General features: G+C 46.5%; 1 protein-coding gene across 3 annotated transcripts in view; it reads right to left on the reverse strand.

Moving 5' to 3' along the window:
* The window catches only part of SFMBT2 (Scm like with four mbt domains 2), a 107,467-nt gene extending 91,134 nt beyond the window's left edge, over positions 1 to 16,333 (reverse strand). Inside the window, exons 1-2 of one of the 3 annotated variants that reach the window (XM_057421898.1) lie at positions 16,267 to 16,333; positions 3,628 to 3,785 (exon numbers count right to left, since the gene is read on the reverse strand). In XM_057421898.1, the coding sequence (XP_057277881.1) occupies positions 3,628 to 3,733 (106 nt within the window). In that variant the 5' untranslated portion in view covers positions 3,734 to 3,785; positions 16,267 to 16,333. Of the gene's footprint in view, positions 1 to 3,627; positions 3,798 to 7,816; positions 8,177 to 16,266 lie in introns of those variants that run through there. The other 2 variants (XM_057421897.1, XM_057421896.1) reach the window with 2 other exon arrangements.
* Positions 16,334 to 17,511: the final 1,178 nt, after the last annotated feature.

Genomic DNA, 17,511 nt, shown 5'->3' on the forward strand with positions numbered 1-17,511 from the left:
AGAGGAGTTTTGAGGCAGGGGCGGTGGAGGGTGAAGATCTATCTGGGAGTTTAAAGAGGAGCACTGAGCTGTCTGCCCTGTTAAACACTTGCTGCATCAAGTCTAAGTCCAATTCCCTGCCTTATACTCAAATAACCTGCTTAAATATGAAGCTGTAAATCAACATTTGTTCCCATGATAAAGTGACTACCAGTTCACTTTTCAGCTCAGCAAGACAAGAAATAACCCAACCCCATGACTGCAACCTGAAAACAGACAAATTCAGTGTAGAATAAGGAATGGACTTTCTTTTGCAACCAATGTAAAAAACAACCAGGTATAGAAGCTGGCGCTACTTGAGATATCTGACCCAAAATCAGAGGTTCGTTCATTTCTTACTGAAAAATGACAGCTTAACCACAAGGTAGAAGCTTGGTGCAAAAACTGCTGTTTCCCTCATCTATACCATGCAACTCAGATGATCAGGGAAATTTTCAGCCTTAATATCTGCAACTCTGTGGAGTTAATCCAGAGATTTCCTTGTCTGAGCCTCTAAAACAGAGTCTGTGAGCAGATGGGCAGATACGGTTAACCATTCCAGGTTAAAATTACTCCAATGCTTAAGCAACTTTTTACCCTGATCACAGACAACCCCCATCCCACTAAAAGGCAGAAGCATCTGACACAAAACACTAGAAGTGTATCCCCTCTGCCTCCTTGCTTCCTGCTTCTGCTTCCATCTGGGCTGGTGGTGTTGGGATGGGCTGCTCAACAACCTCAAGGACTTCTTCACCCCAGGACATCTGATATGGTCAGGACATTTCCAGGTCAGCCATCGACTCTCTTCTTGTCTACTCAGATACTTCCATTTTAGATCATGACATACTTCCCTCTACCCATGAGACTCTCTATATATTCTCAGATTTTATTCCTGCTTTTTGCTCTCACCTGCTCGGTGACTCCAGGCACATACCTACCTCCTTTTCTCCAGCCTTCCTTGGTACTCTTCTGGGAAGGAATCATTCCACAGAGCCAGTGGAAGCTGACATTTTTAGGCAGCTCAGTCTAAAACCTTCATCCCTTATAGGCAGCAATGTCTCCAGGGTGGCAAATTATTCTCCAGAATTTGCCAACAGCACTTTAATTATATTAGCATTGCAGATGCTAGTTATGGATGCAACAAGCCCTCCTGTACCTCATAATCTTATTACCCATGACCTTACTCTGCCACATGCCGACACAGACAGACTCACTGCCTCCACTGTTCCCACAGCCCCAGTGGAAGGTTCATTCACATGTAGTGCTGGAAACCTCACAACAGCATCTGTTAAACAAAATATCACCCAGATCTCTCCTTTCTAAACCCAGACAAGACAGGCTTCAAGACCCTGCTATGAGGGAGGCAGCGTTAGAGCTGCAGCCTTCCCTCCCTGTCAGCCCATTTCTCTCGACGCATCACAGGTCTGACTCCTCCACCGTGTTTTATCTGCAGACTTTATCAGGAAATTACTTTTACAAGGCCTGTAAAAATAATGTCAGAGTACTCATTTATCACAGCTCCAGCCTTTTATTTTGCTTCGTTTTATCACAAAGGATTCTGAAGGGACTGGACATTTCCAAAATACCTTTTTAATGGACTTTGTTCCCTTCTAGAACATCCAGAGCAGAGGCAGTGTGGTGCAGGGATGAGATCAGCCAAGGAACCCAACCCCATCCATGCACTTAATGGGACTGTGCACAACTCACCTCATCCATCAGATCCCTACTGCTGAGGAGCAGAGGACACCTCTTCCCAACCTCCCGCAACTGCCTGGAGACCCCCCAAATTAAAAGGTAGACAGAGAAATGCGACATCTCTCCATACATGACAAGGAAGATTGTGTCTGCCTGAGAAGCAGTTATCCCAAAGCTGATCTCTTTGTCATGCCTCAAGCCACGCGCTTCAAGAGCAAAGTCCTGGCTATGCTGGAGAGCTGCAAAATCCCAGATGCCAACATTTCACAGAGCACCCCCTGAGATGATAAATGCGGCATCGGGCCTATTTTACGTATCCTTTCCAATTACTGGTACTCGGGCCCACTGCTCTTCCCTAATGAAAGAGTCAAGGCTGGCCAGCCTGCAATACGGTGATGTATAAAGAAGCCCAGGATGACAAATAAAATCAACAAGTCATTATTTGTGAGCCTCTCCATGGCTTTAGAGTGCTCATGCATGGACACTATAAAAATGCAACTGTTCCAACTGTTAACAGCCTCCTGGGGGGCTTTGGCTATGGGAAATAAAGGCAATAAAAGAGCTAAAATCTGTGGCTCCAGTAACATGGACTTTTCCAAGGCTTCACTGAAGAAGAACCTATTTGTGGCAGATGACTTAGCCATCTTAGTGATAGCACATACATACATTCAAGACTTTCTGAGATTCATCACTGCTGAGGGCATCTATTTCCATGGAAGTAGACTTCAGGTAGCCATTTAGAAGCACAGACCTTCACTGGCCATTTATACCTCAGGATCCTTTTGTTAAGAACAGCTCTTACAGAAATGCAAGCAAAAGCATTCAAGTACCTGAGCACCAACACAATGTACCACAATGCAAAGAGGAAAGCTCTTGTACACATTAACTGACTGGCAGCTCAGTGCTGTTCTCCACAAGTCCATCAATTTAGCTCGTCCATGCAAACACAGAGCAAGGATGAAGTTGCAAGTTGTAGCTGAGCCACATTAAGCAGTTCACTACCACTGGGAGAAATCCCATTCCCACCAGCATGTGCTCTTCCTCCAGCCAGTTCAACCCACAAAGCTGGCAGAAAATGATTCACTTGTCTTTTTTCTGCATTACCTTTCTGCTGGGTTACTGAGTTGACTGATTCAGCCCAGGCTATGATGGGCAGCAGAGGTAATGCCAGAGAAGAGACGGGATAGAGAGAGGTCTCTCATTTTGTCATCAGAAAGTAGATTGGGCCTAGCCATAATGTGCAACTTCACCAGACAATACAGCCTCCTCTGTTGGAGCTAGATAGGGGAAATTAAAGCACATAATTCCAGCAGAAATCACCAGAAGCTAGCACTTATTTTTCTGTATCTACCACAGTGATGCCCAAATCTAGCACAATGAATGCTCACTTTAAGGTGCCCATCCTAGAGCATTACAGAGCATCCAATCATAATCATCAGCACAAGGACAACATGGAACCAGCTCTCCACTGGCTGGTCTAATATTTGTGAAGCACTCTCACCTGAAGCCCTCAGAAAAGTTGTGAAGGAGATGAGGGTGAAGGTCAAAACAAAGGAGAAATGCTGTAATTCCTGAATGTTCATCTCTCCTCTCTAACCACAAAACTTCATTAGAATAAAAAAGGGTGGGGAAACTGGAAGAACATGGTATGATGTCCCAGGAAAGGCTTTCCATTGGTTTTTGTTTAAATTCTGAATAGTTGCTATGCCTTGTAGAAGATACCCAGAAGAGAAAAGCTCAGATTTCCTAACCCATCAACCATGGAACACTATCCAACCCATAAGACTCACAAAGGGCCTTCAAGCTGTACAACCATTCCCAATGTTCCCATGGTAACATGTTCCCACCTCTACCAGCCACCAGTTGAAGGACTGTAACAGTGAAGACAACCTATGGGGGTGAATGAGAGCTCACCTGAATCAAACTGTTCCCCGTTGCCGTTGGCCGGGCTCTGACCCTTCTCTGGGGAGGGATGCTGCGTCTCTCGCATGGTGGCAATGAAAGATGCCCTTGTCTCCATGGTATAGAGGAAGAGGCTTTGCCTTCCTAATTCATCCTGCAGTAGGGAGTGCCTAGAGGACGAGCTAGAAGAAGGAGAGAAAAACAATGAGTGATTTGTTCTACCCACATCAACCCATTCCCTCATCCTTTCCTAACAGTTTTCGAGTTATTCCATGTTGATTGTAAACCTCCGATCCTGGTCTCTCTTCTATGGTGAAGCCACAGTTGGATAAGGAGATGCAACAAAGGGCCTTAGTGGCAATAACATTATCAGCAACAACAATAATAACAACAGAAACAATAGTGAGGTAAGAAACAGCACCCACAGGATTCACATCTCAAAGTTCAGCCCAGATCCTTGTACCACCAACAGAAGGGGAAGGATCAACCCGTAAGGTGGCACAATCCATGCCAGAAAGAAAAAGGCCAATTCAACCATCCTGCAGCACATCCAGCCCTTGCCTTCCACCTTGTTGCTGGCTAATACTGTATGTGTTAGCCAGCACATATAGTCTGAAATAGATCTCACTCCATAAAGATTCAAGCTTCCAAAGGGGGCAATTCTGAAAACGAAACAGAGGAAGCACTGAAGGGAACATAATTGGGAGAGCATGAAATAACTAGAAAATAAAGTTCAGCATGCAAAATGCAGACACCCTAATGAAACAGTGCTGGCTACAACTGGTTTTTGAATGAAGACCGACCTAAGGTAACTGCAGCAGTTAGTGCCACGTACAGTAGTAAATATTAACTCAGGTGTAGACTGGGTTATGGTGGCAGAGGAGATTCTTCTAGAAGGAATGACCATAGTAAATACAAAGTGGAATAAAACCATGCAGAGATGAAAAGTGATATGAGAAGGGAAATACAGACTGACTAGATCTTGAGTCAGACACAGGACTAAATGAGCACTATATTTCTAGTTATAGTAAGCCACCAGACAAGCAATATCCAGAGATACACCTTCAGGAGTAGATTAAAAAGAACTCCAAAGTGAGCTTTTTGTAAAACTCTGAGATGGTGATGAATTACAAGGTGTCAAAGGAGGACTGAAAAAGAGAAACCAAGAGCTTGGGTTATAGGCACAGAGGGAACCAGCTATTCACACAAGATATGCTAAAGCAAAGACAGATAGCAGGGAAAGTGTGTGTCCAGAATATATGATGTGCAAGACTGGTCTTGCCTATTAGTGGATGCCTCCAAGATGGGCATGAGAGAGAGGACTATGCTGGCAGCAACACCATCGAATGCTCTGCAAGAAGCATGACTAAGAGCAGGAACAAAGTTTACTGCCAGAGGCCAGGCAAAGCAGGAGGTAATAAGATTGTAAAAATATTATGGGATTTTTTCAACTTTTACTACCCAGAAGACATATTCAGAAAGACCAGATATAGTGGTTATAAAACAGAAAGAGAGAGAGTGTTCTGTCGTAGATTCTTCATTCCCAGTTTTTAAGGCTGTTCCAATGAAAACTGCAAGGAAGAAATGCACGTGTGTGAGCAGTTTTAAGATGAATTGAAAACAATGAGGAGCATGTCCAGTGCAAGTGTGATATCCATTAACTGAACCATGGTGGGGCAGTCTCGCTGGAGTGATCACAACAGCACTGGGGTGGCTGCAATTAAACCATGCTAAAATCACAGGTGTTTCACTGGTAGTGAAACCAAGGCAGACGATACAACCCCCAACCAAAGGTTGTTGGGCAAAGTTAGACCCATCAACAGTGTGTGTTCCCCACCCTAAAGGCACCTGATAATGAAAGGAAAAAAACACTTTTAAACAAGAAGACCATAAACCAATTCTCTCTGTGGAGTCCTTAGTATCCTTTGAGCACTCCATAAATACTAACAATCACTTCTCCACTGCGATAGCCACTACAGCTTTTCATTTTTATTCCTTCTTGACATCAGACTTGCTAATGAATTAAGTGTATTGTATACTATGAGTATTTCAAGTGTAGCTAACCTCAGAACGTATGTATCACAAGGCCAGGTTGGACAGGGCTTGGAACAACCTGGTCTAGTGGAAAGTGTTCCCTGCCCATGGCAGAGGGGCTGGGACTGGATGAGCTTTAAGGTCCCTTCCAACCCAAACCATTCTGCGATTGTATGACCACTCATCCCCAGTGTATATTAAGTTTCAATTATGAAACTAGAAGCAATCAGTCTACTGAAAATCAAAAAGCACTTCTCCTTTGGTGGGGAATACTTCTGTAAATATCATTAATAATAAATTGGTTAAGTATCAGGATTTTACATCAAGCTTGTTAAACGTGAGAGGAAGGGAGGTGTCAGCTGAAGCTAAATCTTGGGTGGATTCAGCTGTTTCCATTTTTGCCTAGGACTAGACAATGACGGAAGGCAATCTGGGTCTATTAGAAAATGACAGAGAGATCAATTTAAACACAACAAATCAATCATCTTAAACAGAACTCAGGGGTAACAATATAAATACCAAGAAGAAAGATATGCTCATGGTAGTGTACTTAACTCTTGTGATGCTCCTATGAGGCTGATAAGACAAAGTTATGAGCTGATAAAAAACTGAAGGTGTCTTATCAGATGATGACAGCATTTGCAGTCAAGCTCCAAATCTGACACCAGACCCATAGGAAAGGCCCATTACACTGCACCAGGGAATTTCCCATCAGAAATGGAAAATGGAAGGGAAAACCTGCAGAAACCTGCTTAAGGTGTCTGCAACATGGCTGGGATCCATCCTCAGTGGCTACATCTGGGGCTGGGCTCGTTCAGTTGCGCTCAATTCAATTAAAAGGGGGCAGTGCAGAAGGTCTCATCCAAATTCAGCAAAGTCATCAACATCTCGTTTGCATGAGCTATGGAGAACTCACTGGTTATGAAATGTCATGCACATTTCATCCACATCCCAAGAAACCTGGATGGGTCAGAGGCTAAAGCTTATCTTCTTATTTTGGGAATAACTAGGTTAGCATTTATTGTAAGAGAGCATTTAAGTATCTTCCCCATACAACGTGGCAAGACCGAACTCTTACACAAACATAAGCTTCAAGCTACCTCTGAGCCTTGGTGTTGATATAACTAACTGGTAAAGAAAGCTGACACAGGGTATTAATTTTTCACTTCTTATTAATTGCTGCTAATTAACGCTTCAAACAGAGTCCCCAGCCATGCTGTTAACAGTAGCATGCTGACTGGCCTGCAATCATCAACATGAAACAAGCAGCACACATCAATGTACTCTGATTTCTCTGCCAGTCCAAAGAAACCAGCTTAAGGACCACAAGCCACATTGCCAGCCTCTAAAGCAGGGGATGGGAAATAACAGCAAAAGAGGCTCAAGGTGACACTGCACTAGGCAGGAACACAAAGGGAAATATTATGACATGCATCTGAAAGAGCAGGGAGGGGGGAAATTCCCTGGTTTCATATCCCTTGTTCATTGTTTCTGCACAGTGGTGGTTCAAACTGACCCGATTCTTCCCCCAAGCAGCTCCCATTCCCCTGGTATTTAAATTCAGATCCAGACTCTTAATTCACAGGCAGAAAAAGACAGACAATATAAAATATAAAAAAAAGGAATCTCTTTTATTTCCTTCTTCCCACAGCTGTCACTCTCAGCCACACCATTATCTCAAACACGCTGCCTTGTCATCTGTACCAATACTGGCTTTGTAGAAGTGCTGGTGTTGCCTTCCATTTTCCAGTTCTCATCTCCTGTCTTGGTTTTCTCTCCTTCGGAGTAAGCCCTGTAAAGGGAGGTCCCTTACCCCCCACACACAAATCCAGCACCCTAAGGCTCTCCCTTAAGACTTATTCCTCTAACGTATGCTTGGTTAACTGGGATTGACAAAAAAGTCAGGCTAGTGGAACAGAAGATGTAAAAAAACCCTGCATCCTTGAAACCTCCTTCCTGGATCAGTTGTGCTGATGTACCGCTGAGTCCTGAATGGTGGAGAGGCAGAAATCCCACTGCTTTCCCAACAATCCATGCCCTGCCTCCAAAATCCTGTAATGTTCATTGACTTCTGATGGTCCCACCTCTCGGGATGGAGCCACTTGATGAGTACAGCAAAGCTACAGCTGTACTGTATGGCCCTCGGTCCTTGGTGAAGAGCTCCTACCAGGGATGATGACAGAGGAAGGGTGGGTCCATGGGCTCACTGAATTCCCAATGCTTGACCCTACATATGTTGGTCTGTAAGCAATCCATGTCTTTATCGAGCCAAGTTGGAAGGAAGCTGAACTTGGTGCAGCCCCAGCACACTTTCCTGGTGAATTCACCTTCTGATTTCAAGCAGTCACCTTAAAGCTGGGTGTTACCACAAGCAATGTAGCCTTCACTATCTTCAAGCCTTCTGCAGGAGCAGAAAAGCCACTGCAAAGTGATTAAGGAAACCGTTTTGGAAAAGTGAGAAGATCCACATGCCTGAGCAGTCACGAAACTGAAGCAATTGGTGCTGATGCTCTCAGGAAGCAGCATAGGCCTGCCCTACCTCAACACAATTCCAGAACTGAGACGCTCACTCCAGTTTCCTCCTTTTGCATCCTATTTTCAGAACACATCAATTTTTAATGTCCTCACTAATGTTGCCCACCTGGTCAAACAGCTTTAGATTGGTAAAAAGGAGGCACCTGGGCCTGAGCAGATGGAGCAAAAGCCTAAGTAAGGCATAGGTGATACTGGACCACATCTTGGCTTCATGGTTCACTTCACCTTGAGGTTTTCCAGCACAGCAAATCCCCATTAAACAGCACTACAAGAAACAAAGCCCACCCATCCTACCCACCTCAGGTGGGATATGCTTCACCTGGTCAGCCATTTGCAGCTAATCAAGAGAAAGCATCTCCAAAGGGCAATTTGTGGGTTCCGAGTCAGACACCCAAAACTTGGGTGAGATTAACTTCTGCCCAAGAAAGCTGTGAATGCTTCACCCCTGGCAGTGTTCAAGGCCAGGCTGGAGCAAGCTGCTCTAGTGGAAGGTGTCCCTGCCCATGGAAGGAGGCTGGAACTGGATGGGCTTTAAGGTCTTTTCCAACCCAAACCATTCTGCGATTCTATGAACAACCCTCAGAGGGTGCCTGTGCTTGTTAAGACTTTAGACACCCAAATTTTCCAGCAAACAAACTGAAGAAAAGAGATGCTCAGATGCCATACGGTGCCGGCCCTGTATGTGGAGCAGGGTGAAGGTGGACTCAGCCCTGTGGGACTACACCTAGGATGCACTGCAAGTGGCAGCCTGCCACAATATTTACACCCCCTGAGCATCTGCACAATGCAAATGGAGGCTCCTTCGGAAGGGCTGCTGAACACATCAAGGAACAGCTTTCACCTCGTAGAAAAAGAGCCTGCCTCTTTTCTCAGACACAGCACCAGTTGGAAACCTTTAAAGGACCCCTTCTTCCAAATTCCTGCCCTTCTTTTTTATTATTATTTATTTGAGAGCTTTCCTTCGTCAAACGTTTTCACTTGTATCAAGTGACAATTTCTCTTTCATACTGCACACCCCACCACTGTGTTGGTTCAGATGTAGTCTAGGGTGGAAGAAGCAAATCCCATCTTATCTGGAGAACTAGGAATGTTCACAATAGTCAAATATATAAAAAACAGCTGAATAGAAAGCGTATAATGTTTTCCCTATTCCTGATGCATCGAAGAGGAAGGGTTGGGTTTAAACTGCAGGAGGGGACATTTGATTTGGGCATACGAAGAAATAGCTGATAATGAATATGGTAGGATAAACTTCAAGAAGAGCCTTGCTTTTGGAGGGGCTAGGATGCTGATCGGTCCAGAAACAGATCTTGGTACAGCTAATCCTGCCCTGGGATAAGAGATGGTCAGTGTAAGCCATGGAGGTCCCTTCCAGCCTCCTGCTCCAGCCACTCAGTAGGGCTGAACCTTCTGCTCTTGAAGTCAAGCATCAACATCATTTGTGCAGTGGCACAGAACATAAATTACTAAGCCTGGAGAGAAAACATGCAAAACTAGGAAAACATTACATCAGGGACAGTCTGGACTGTCCATCCCAAAGGGGAAGGACAAGAACCAAACCCCTCTGAGGACACGTGGCGGAGAAGCGGCTGTGTGAGGTGGTGACAGTCCTCCGTAACTCAGCAGGTCGTTGTTCTCCTCCTCTCTTGCACCAGGGCCGAATAACTTATCCTTTATGCCAACAGACACAAGCCTGTTTCACAAAGCAATTTACTCATCCTCCCTACCTGGAACACCCGGAGTCCAGCATACACACAGTGATAAAGAACAGTAAGATAAGGTAACAGAAAGTCAAATAAACCTAATTAGAGAAACTGACTTGTTTACAGCAGAAAGCCCTGCAATGTTAGGCAAATATATATATATATATATATATATATATATATATATACACAGACAGATACACAGACTTAGGTGTGCATCCCACTCTTAGCTTGCCAACAGCAAAGTCCAGCCCCAAACCACCCTGTAGTGCTGTCACAAACAGCCAGGCAAGGTGAGTGGGTGCCTCTCTCCTGCCCTGTGTTGCATTACTGATGCTCATGTCAAGCAGCTCTAAAATCCCCTCCTGTCACAGCACTGACATTTTACATCCTCTTTCCATAGATACAGATGTCAACATCAGGTGTCAGGCCAGGGAAAGGGAGGTCGCCATGTATTAAATAATCTCATTTCTATCTGCTACTAGGTGTCTGTCACCACCTCCATGATTCAACAGACAGTTCCCATGATGTAGCCCCACAACTGGTACCTCTACCCATGCTAAGGACTCAGCACACACAGACGACATTGGGAATACAGCATATTGAAGATCAGGCATCTTCTAAAGCTCTCAGCTGAATCAGGACCATGAAGAAGACCTAATCAACAGCCCCCATACCCTTTACAACAGGCAAAAGAACCACAGGGAAGAAGCACAGCGGCAGCATCAACCATCTACAGAGCCCTTCTCTTGCCTCTGTTTGAAATGGAACTGAAACGAGGAAGACTTTTAGATGGGTAACTGGAACACAACTTCTTATCATCCTGAAGTATCTCATCTCAAAACACCAGCCAGACCCCCTGAATGGGACCGATGACATGAGCAATAGAAGTCACCCAGCAGGAAACACAAACCACTGTTTTCATGGACTTCATTTCGGGCCCAATTCACAAGTCCCTCATCAGCCAAAACTCCCATTGGCCGGGGCAAAGAGTTCTGCAGCAGTCGGAGCCTTTCTCCAAAAATAATGTGAGATGCAAACCAGAACCCAGGAAACATCTACCTGTGATTCCAACAGTTTTTAGGAAAAATGCCATTTTAGGTCTTGGCACCATTTGGTTCATTTGAACAGCACAGCAGATCAGAGTTTGGGCTTAGTCCTACACACGCTCACATCCCTTTCAGCACCTCACATCTAGAAGCAGCTTCACTCACTGGTAGGATCTGCCAAAGAAAAAGATGCAGCCCTTGCAGCCACCTCCTGCTACCCCTTGGTACAGCAGCAGGATGAGGAGGACTCAAGTGCATGTGAGGGCAGCCAGCAGACCCCTGTCAAGTTCTATCCAGGACCACATCCCACAAGATCCTGTAACTTAAGAATCCAGCAAGTCACATTTACTGGGCCAATTCCACTCCACTTCTCTAAGGAAAGACAAACTGGATTGATACCCTTTTATTCCACAAGTGGCTTCTAAGAGATGCCATGGTGAACAAGGTGAGCTGCTCCAGGACATCCAGATTTAATGCTCCACCATCACCCATACAATGGTGCATTGTGGAATCCGGTCTTACACCTGCACTGAGCTCCCACCCTGGACCTTGCTCAAAACACCTTCCAAGAAACAGTTAAATACTATTTTGTCTTGACCTTTCTTTAAAGGGATGTTTAGTGCATCCAGGAAAGCTACTGCTTTCCAACCAAGTGACTTAGAGTTCCTTACAGCTTAAGGATCCATGGTCATCTTGTCTCACCACCTACACTGCAGGGGCAAGATAATGTCACCGCCTGGATCTCAGCAGAGGGACTTCATCTTCCTTGCCAAGCAGATGAACACGCTTCCCGATACTATTCAAACCGGGTCTCAGGACCTTACCCAAGCAAACAGGACCTCCTTGCACACCCCACCCCAGTGATGTGAAGAGTATTAATCATGAAAGCAAGACTCATGACTGAGAGTAAAAATAGCAGGGATTCAGCACGTACCTTTCTGTAAGCCTCACACCTACTCAGACCTGATCTCTCGGTCAGCTCTCAAGAACTGATTGGGTTTTTTTTCCTTCCTTTCTTTCTATTACTCTTTAATTTTAGAGCAACCATTTCTCATGTATGAAAATGGAGTCACTGTGACCACATTTTCCAAAGCACAACACTCTGGTTGCATCTTGCAAAAGGCCAACCTCAAAATAAACTTGTTCAGGAGTTCTTTTAAATGTCAGTGAGAGCTATTGCTCCTGTTTCTGCATCCCCTGTTTTGCAACCCAAACATGTTTCATCGGTGTAGGAGTCATACCTGAGACACAGACAATAAATATAGAAAAAAAACCCATAGGATGGGTTTGGTTTCATCAGAGAAGGTTGCCATGCAAAGATCAACAGGTTCAAATGATGACTTTTAAACACTGACAAAGTACCTTAGGCTTCTCTAATCCTAAAACAAACCTGCTCCTGGGAACCAGCACATTACAATGACAGAACAAACTCTGTATTTGCAAATAGCATCACTATGAACAACAGCATCACCACTGAGGACGCTGTAGCACCAGCTCATATACTCTGTATGTGTTACTATTCATAGTAAGAAAATACCTCTGACACCTCCATAGCCTTCAGGTCATCTAAAATGTGGGCCCTGTGGTCACCACATTGATTGTCTCTTTGGGGTCACCACATTGATTGTCTCTTTGCACCTTCAGAAACATGCCTTTTTCTCCTCTGCTTCAGGTTTTGGCTCCTTGTCCCAGGTTTTGGAGCTTTCCACAACTCATTTACTTTGTCACTTGGACACAGGAAGAGACCAGCACCTCCTTCAAGCACCATCACCACCCCTGAAAACCTGCCTGGCCACTCTCCATACCTTCCCTTACTCCACACCAACATGACTTTAGCCAGCAAAAAGTCCTTGAAGAAACACAACGGCACCTTCTCTACCGTGCCTTGCCCTTCAGCAAGTAACATCACATCCCCTCGTTGATGCATCCCCGAACAGTGACTCAAAATACATACATGCATTTCATGGGCCAACAGCATGCTCAGCACAAGCCAAGGGTGGGGGAAAAGCATCCCCAGCCTAAAGAGTTGATGGCTGTGGTGTTTATTCTATTTCTAGTAACACTGCCATGAAGCTTTAACAAATGCTTCATTAAAACATCAACTGTCTGTCCAGACAGTTAGTTACCAGTTATAATCACAGCTATATAGCTATACACTGTCTTCTACAGATGTTCTTACATCTGTGTGAAACACACTCTCCACCTCTGCACCGTCCTTGTAACATCTGGTAAGTATCTGTAAATGTTTTCTCAATATATAAATGAAATGATACTGCCTTGCTTATAATGCACGTCGTGTTCCACTGCCCAGTGTGCCCCTTAAATCATTAAAAAGGTATTTCCTCATTGTTTACAATGCACTACTCTCTCTATAGCTCTGTATCTAGCTCTATAGCTCTGTATCTATTTAAATGGCTTTTAGATTTGCACTTAGTAACAGATTACACCAAGCCTCCATCTTATCACAGGAGTTATTAGGACCTAATCCTTCTTAAGCACTAAAGTTATTAGACTTGTGAGAGTATTTTCTTCCATAAATAACTTGCTGGAGGTACAAAGAACAGAGGGGGGAAAAAGCTACTCGTATCCCTGCTCACCCAGGCAACAGTCCCAGCCCCAGAGAGAAAACCTGCCTGCTCCTCCTTTGCCCCTAAGCAAAGGAGATCAAATTTGTCTGCACCTAAAGGCTTCCTGCAAGGAAAAGCAAAGAGCACCAAACCCTGGCCCTCACCCCTCTGCCATTGATGGAGAAAAGGTTTGCTTGGTGGGACCGCAGCTAACCCTAATGCAGCCTCACTGGTGCTGACGGAGGGGTGTGCAGCAGCTTTGCGCATCAACAGGTCCCCCTTTGAGGGAGACAGAAGATAGGGGGAGAAAAGTGGTCCCATCAATACAGCCTCTTTGGGTGATGTGGATGCCCCACATCAGGGACACGGCTGACGAGGCTGCACATTAGGCTGCTTTTCCCATCTTTAAGCAGATTCCTCCAAGGCAAAGTAATAAAAGAGAAGCAAGGGAAGAGGGGGGAACATCCCCCCAGGTACAGAGGGATCCCCAGAGACCTTCACAACCCCTCTCCAGTCCCCACAGCCACAGCACACAACTAGGCAAAGCTGCTTCTCTGCTCAGACACCAGGTCACTCTTCAACACCACTTTCTTCGCCAGAGCACCAGGGGCACAAACTGATGTTAAAAGCTGTTCTGTTCATGGGGCAGCAAATTTAGGGATGGAGAAATGCAAGGGGGAGAGGAGGAAGACAGATTCCCATTTTGCAATGGCTTCCATCCCTTTCTACCCCACAGGCTGACACCACTCCACTGCAGCTCTTGGATTTTGCCACCCAAGTTCCGCTGCCTTCCAAGCCGCTTTGCTTATAATTAATGCTGTTTTCTGCTATTTTGATAAGAAATCCCAATCCTCCTCCTACCTGGTCTTCTCCTTTGTGCCCCTCCCCACCACGATGCTCTGCAACGCAAGTTTGCAAAGCCTGGTCCTGGCAGAGGCTGGGATCGGGAGAAAGGCAAGGGGAAAATGGGGTAGGAACATGGAGCAGAGCCCTTTTGGAAGCAGAAACCTCAACGTGTGTGACAAGGTGTGCAAACAGCATCTCAAACTGCTCCTGCTAAATAAAAGCATGGTGGGTTTCTGGAGAGCACCTCTAAGAGGTACAGGCAAATGGGCAGGCAGCTCTCTCCCCCTACATCCATCATCCTTCCTGGCTCCTCCATCGCCATTCAGGCACAGCTTGTGATGCTGAAGCATCCCATCGCCTCCCACAGCTACAAACCACAGATGCTTCAAAGTTAACATCTTGCAACCACGGTGAAACAATCCCAGAGCAGCAGCAATGAAGTACTCCCTGCGCAAGAACAAGGAAGTTTCTCTGCTTCTGAGGCAGCCTCACTCCTCCTCTCTGCTGGAAAACACATTTGCGAGAGGCAGCTGAGAAGGGCACAAACAACTCCCTGAAAACTCCTCTCCAACTCGCTTTGCAAGAGCTGTCTTTCGCCTCCCATCGTGGGCTTTTTTAGGGTCTCTCTGCAAAGAACAGAGCTGCAGCACTCGCTGCAGCAGGAACTGGGAAAGTCACTTGTCTGGCAGCCAAAACTTCCGTGTGCAGCTATTTCAGACAGTTTGCTAAAGAACAGAGGGAAAAAAAACCAAACCCAAACCAAACCCACATCCCCAGCTGACTGCACCGAGGCAAGCAGGGAAAGCATGACAGCTCCAACAGGACATCTCGTCCCACGACATGTCTGCTGCTGAAATCACTGCTGTGTCTCTCTCGGCATACTACTACTACTACTACTACTATTATTATTATTAAATGATTATTACCATGGCAAGTCTCCAATCCAAAGGCAAACCACCCAAACTCTCACCTCCACATGTCCACATCTCAGGGTTTCTTCCCAACACACACAAACACCCCCCTTCACTTTTCCCACCACTGAGTCCTGCGGGAGGGGGGAGACACCCCGAGAGGACGGATCCCATCCTCTCCCCTCCTCACCAACGCACCACTCCGAGCAACAAGCGGGTTGAGCCCAACGTGTGGCACCGCGTCTCTCCTTTTTGCCTTCCCTCAAACTGTTTATTTTACAGTTTTTAAAGACACCTTAACCCGCCATGTTGAGCTGACAAGCTTTATAAATATTCATTTACCGCAGTTCGGGGAGCGCTACGGGGAAAACACGTATAGATCGGGGCTGCACATTTTGGCACAGCTGATGGCTTGCTTTTCTACTCTTTCTTCCCTTTCAGCCGGATTTTTCTTCCTCTTTCCCTTCTCCTTGCAGACTGAGAAGAAACGCACCCGCACACCCAAAATAACTCTTTTTGAGACGTGGATCGGCGTAGGAAATGGGAAAAGAGGTTGCACACTCCTTTGAAAGGACAGGGAATACTTTAAATACATAAAAAGAGAGAAATAAAGAAGGCAGAAGAGGTGGGGGGAGAAGGAAAGACATCTAAAATGCGATACAATGAGGTAAAAAGAAACCCCCCTCACGGCTGGGATTAAACACCGAAACACTGCGAGCCCTGCCCGTGGTAACTCCGGCGTGCCCAGCCCCAGATACCGGTCCCGGCCGGGCATCAGCCCGAGCCGCCGCCCGCCAGTACTTCCCGGCAACTCCATCGCCGCTTTTCCTCCCCTTCGGATAAGGGGCGGGGGGGGGAAGAAAACCCACACCAGCTTCCCCGCTTCAGAAACATAATAATTAACCCTTTAAAATATTTAGGAACGCGGAAAACGACCCAGAAAGGGCAAAACCTGATATATAAAATAAAGGGAAATACCCGCTGGAAGGGGGGCGCGGTACCTTACCTGGGTAAGTTTGGGGGGATTTTTTTGAGGGGAAGGGTGTTTTTTCTTGTTTTCGCTTATTTTTTCCTCCCCTGAGCAGCGAGCCCCCGCGGTGCGCGGAGCGATGCGCGCAGCCCGGAGCCGAGCCGAGCCGAGCCGAGCCGAGCCGAGCCGTCCCTCCGCCCGCACCCGCGGCGGACTCATTCCAATATGGCATCCGCGCAGTGCGCATGCCTGCCGCTCTTTTTAAGGCTTTTTTTCCCCCCCTTTCTCTCCATTTAGCAGCCAACTCCTTCTGTGACCTTTTTCAGCAGTTTTTTTAAGGAACAAAATAGATAAAAAAAGCGAAGAAAGAGAAAAATCTCACACAAATTCCAACCCCCATCGCCCCGCTGCGCGCCCGCGCAGCCTCCTCGCCCGGGGGCCGTGGGAAACGCGCCGCAATTAGCCAAGGGAGGGTTTGAAAATCACCCGTGAAAGAGATGCCGCGGTTCCGCGGGGCGCGCAGCGGTAACGCCGGTGTCGCGCTCGACGCGATCAAGCACCGTCTACAGCGTTTTCTACCGGCGGCTCCGCATCCGATCTTCCCCTCCCCACCGCGACCCTTCATTTCGGGGTTTTTCCCCCTTATTTTGGGTAGGGGAAAAAGCTTCCAGGGAGGGAGATGGGGAAAGAAAGGGACGATAAAATGCCCCCGCGGCCCCTCCCGTCCCCTCCACTTCGCCAGGCTCCTGCGTTACCTGATTATTCCCTGGTGCAGCAAATAAATCCGAAATAAATAGAATTAGGAGGGGGAAAAGCAGGCGAAGGCACAAGGCAAGATGCGAAATCAACTGGTGCAGGCACGGGAGCAACTTTCTATCGCTCGCTCGTTGGGTTATTTTATGGTTATCTCTTTCTTTAGCGGCTGCAGGGGGTGTGCGCGGCTGTGATTGGGGGGTGGGGGTTGCACGTACAGCCACACTGCGGGATTTTCCGAGGTTTTTTCCTGATTTTCTTTTTCCTTTCACGGAAAACAGCCTCGGTGCAAGGGTTGGACCATTGCCTGTGCCCCCCACCCCCTGGTCCTGCTCCTGAGGGCGCCAGGAACGTCCTCAGCGGTGGGATGGGGCTAAACCTGCTGCCAGGATTATTTGGGATGCTTCGGCCGGTGGTACCCGGGGCTTTCCTTGCCCGAGTATGCTCGCAGCGAGGCTGTGGGTGTATTCTGCAGGGATTTCACTCCCTCTCTTCCCTGCCCAAGAACCATAATGCTTCTCAGTGGGG

This window comes from Pezoporus wallicus, unplaced genomic scaffold (assembly GCF_028554395.1).
Source record: "Pezoporus wallicus isolate ANWC-B61680 ecotype Strahan unplaced genomic scaffold, APGP_CSIRO_Pwel_v1 contig_7901, whole genome shotgun sequence".
Taxonomy (NCBI): domain Eukaryota; kingdom Metazoa; phylum Chordata; class Aves; order Psittaciformes; family Psittacidae; genus Pezoporus; species Pezoporus wallicus.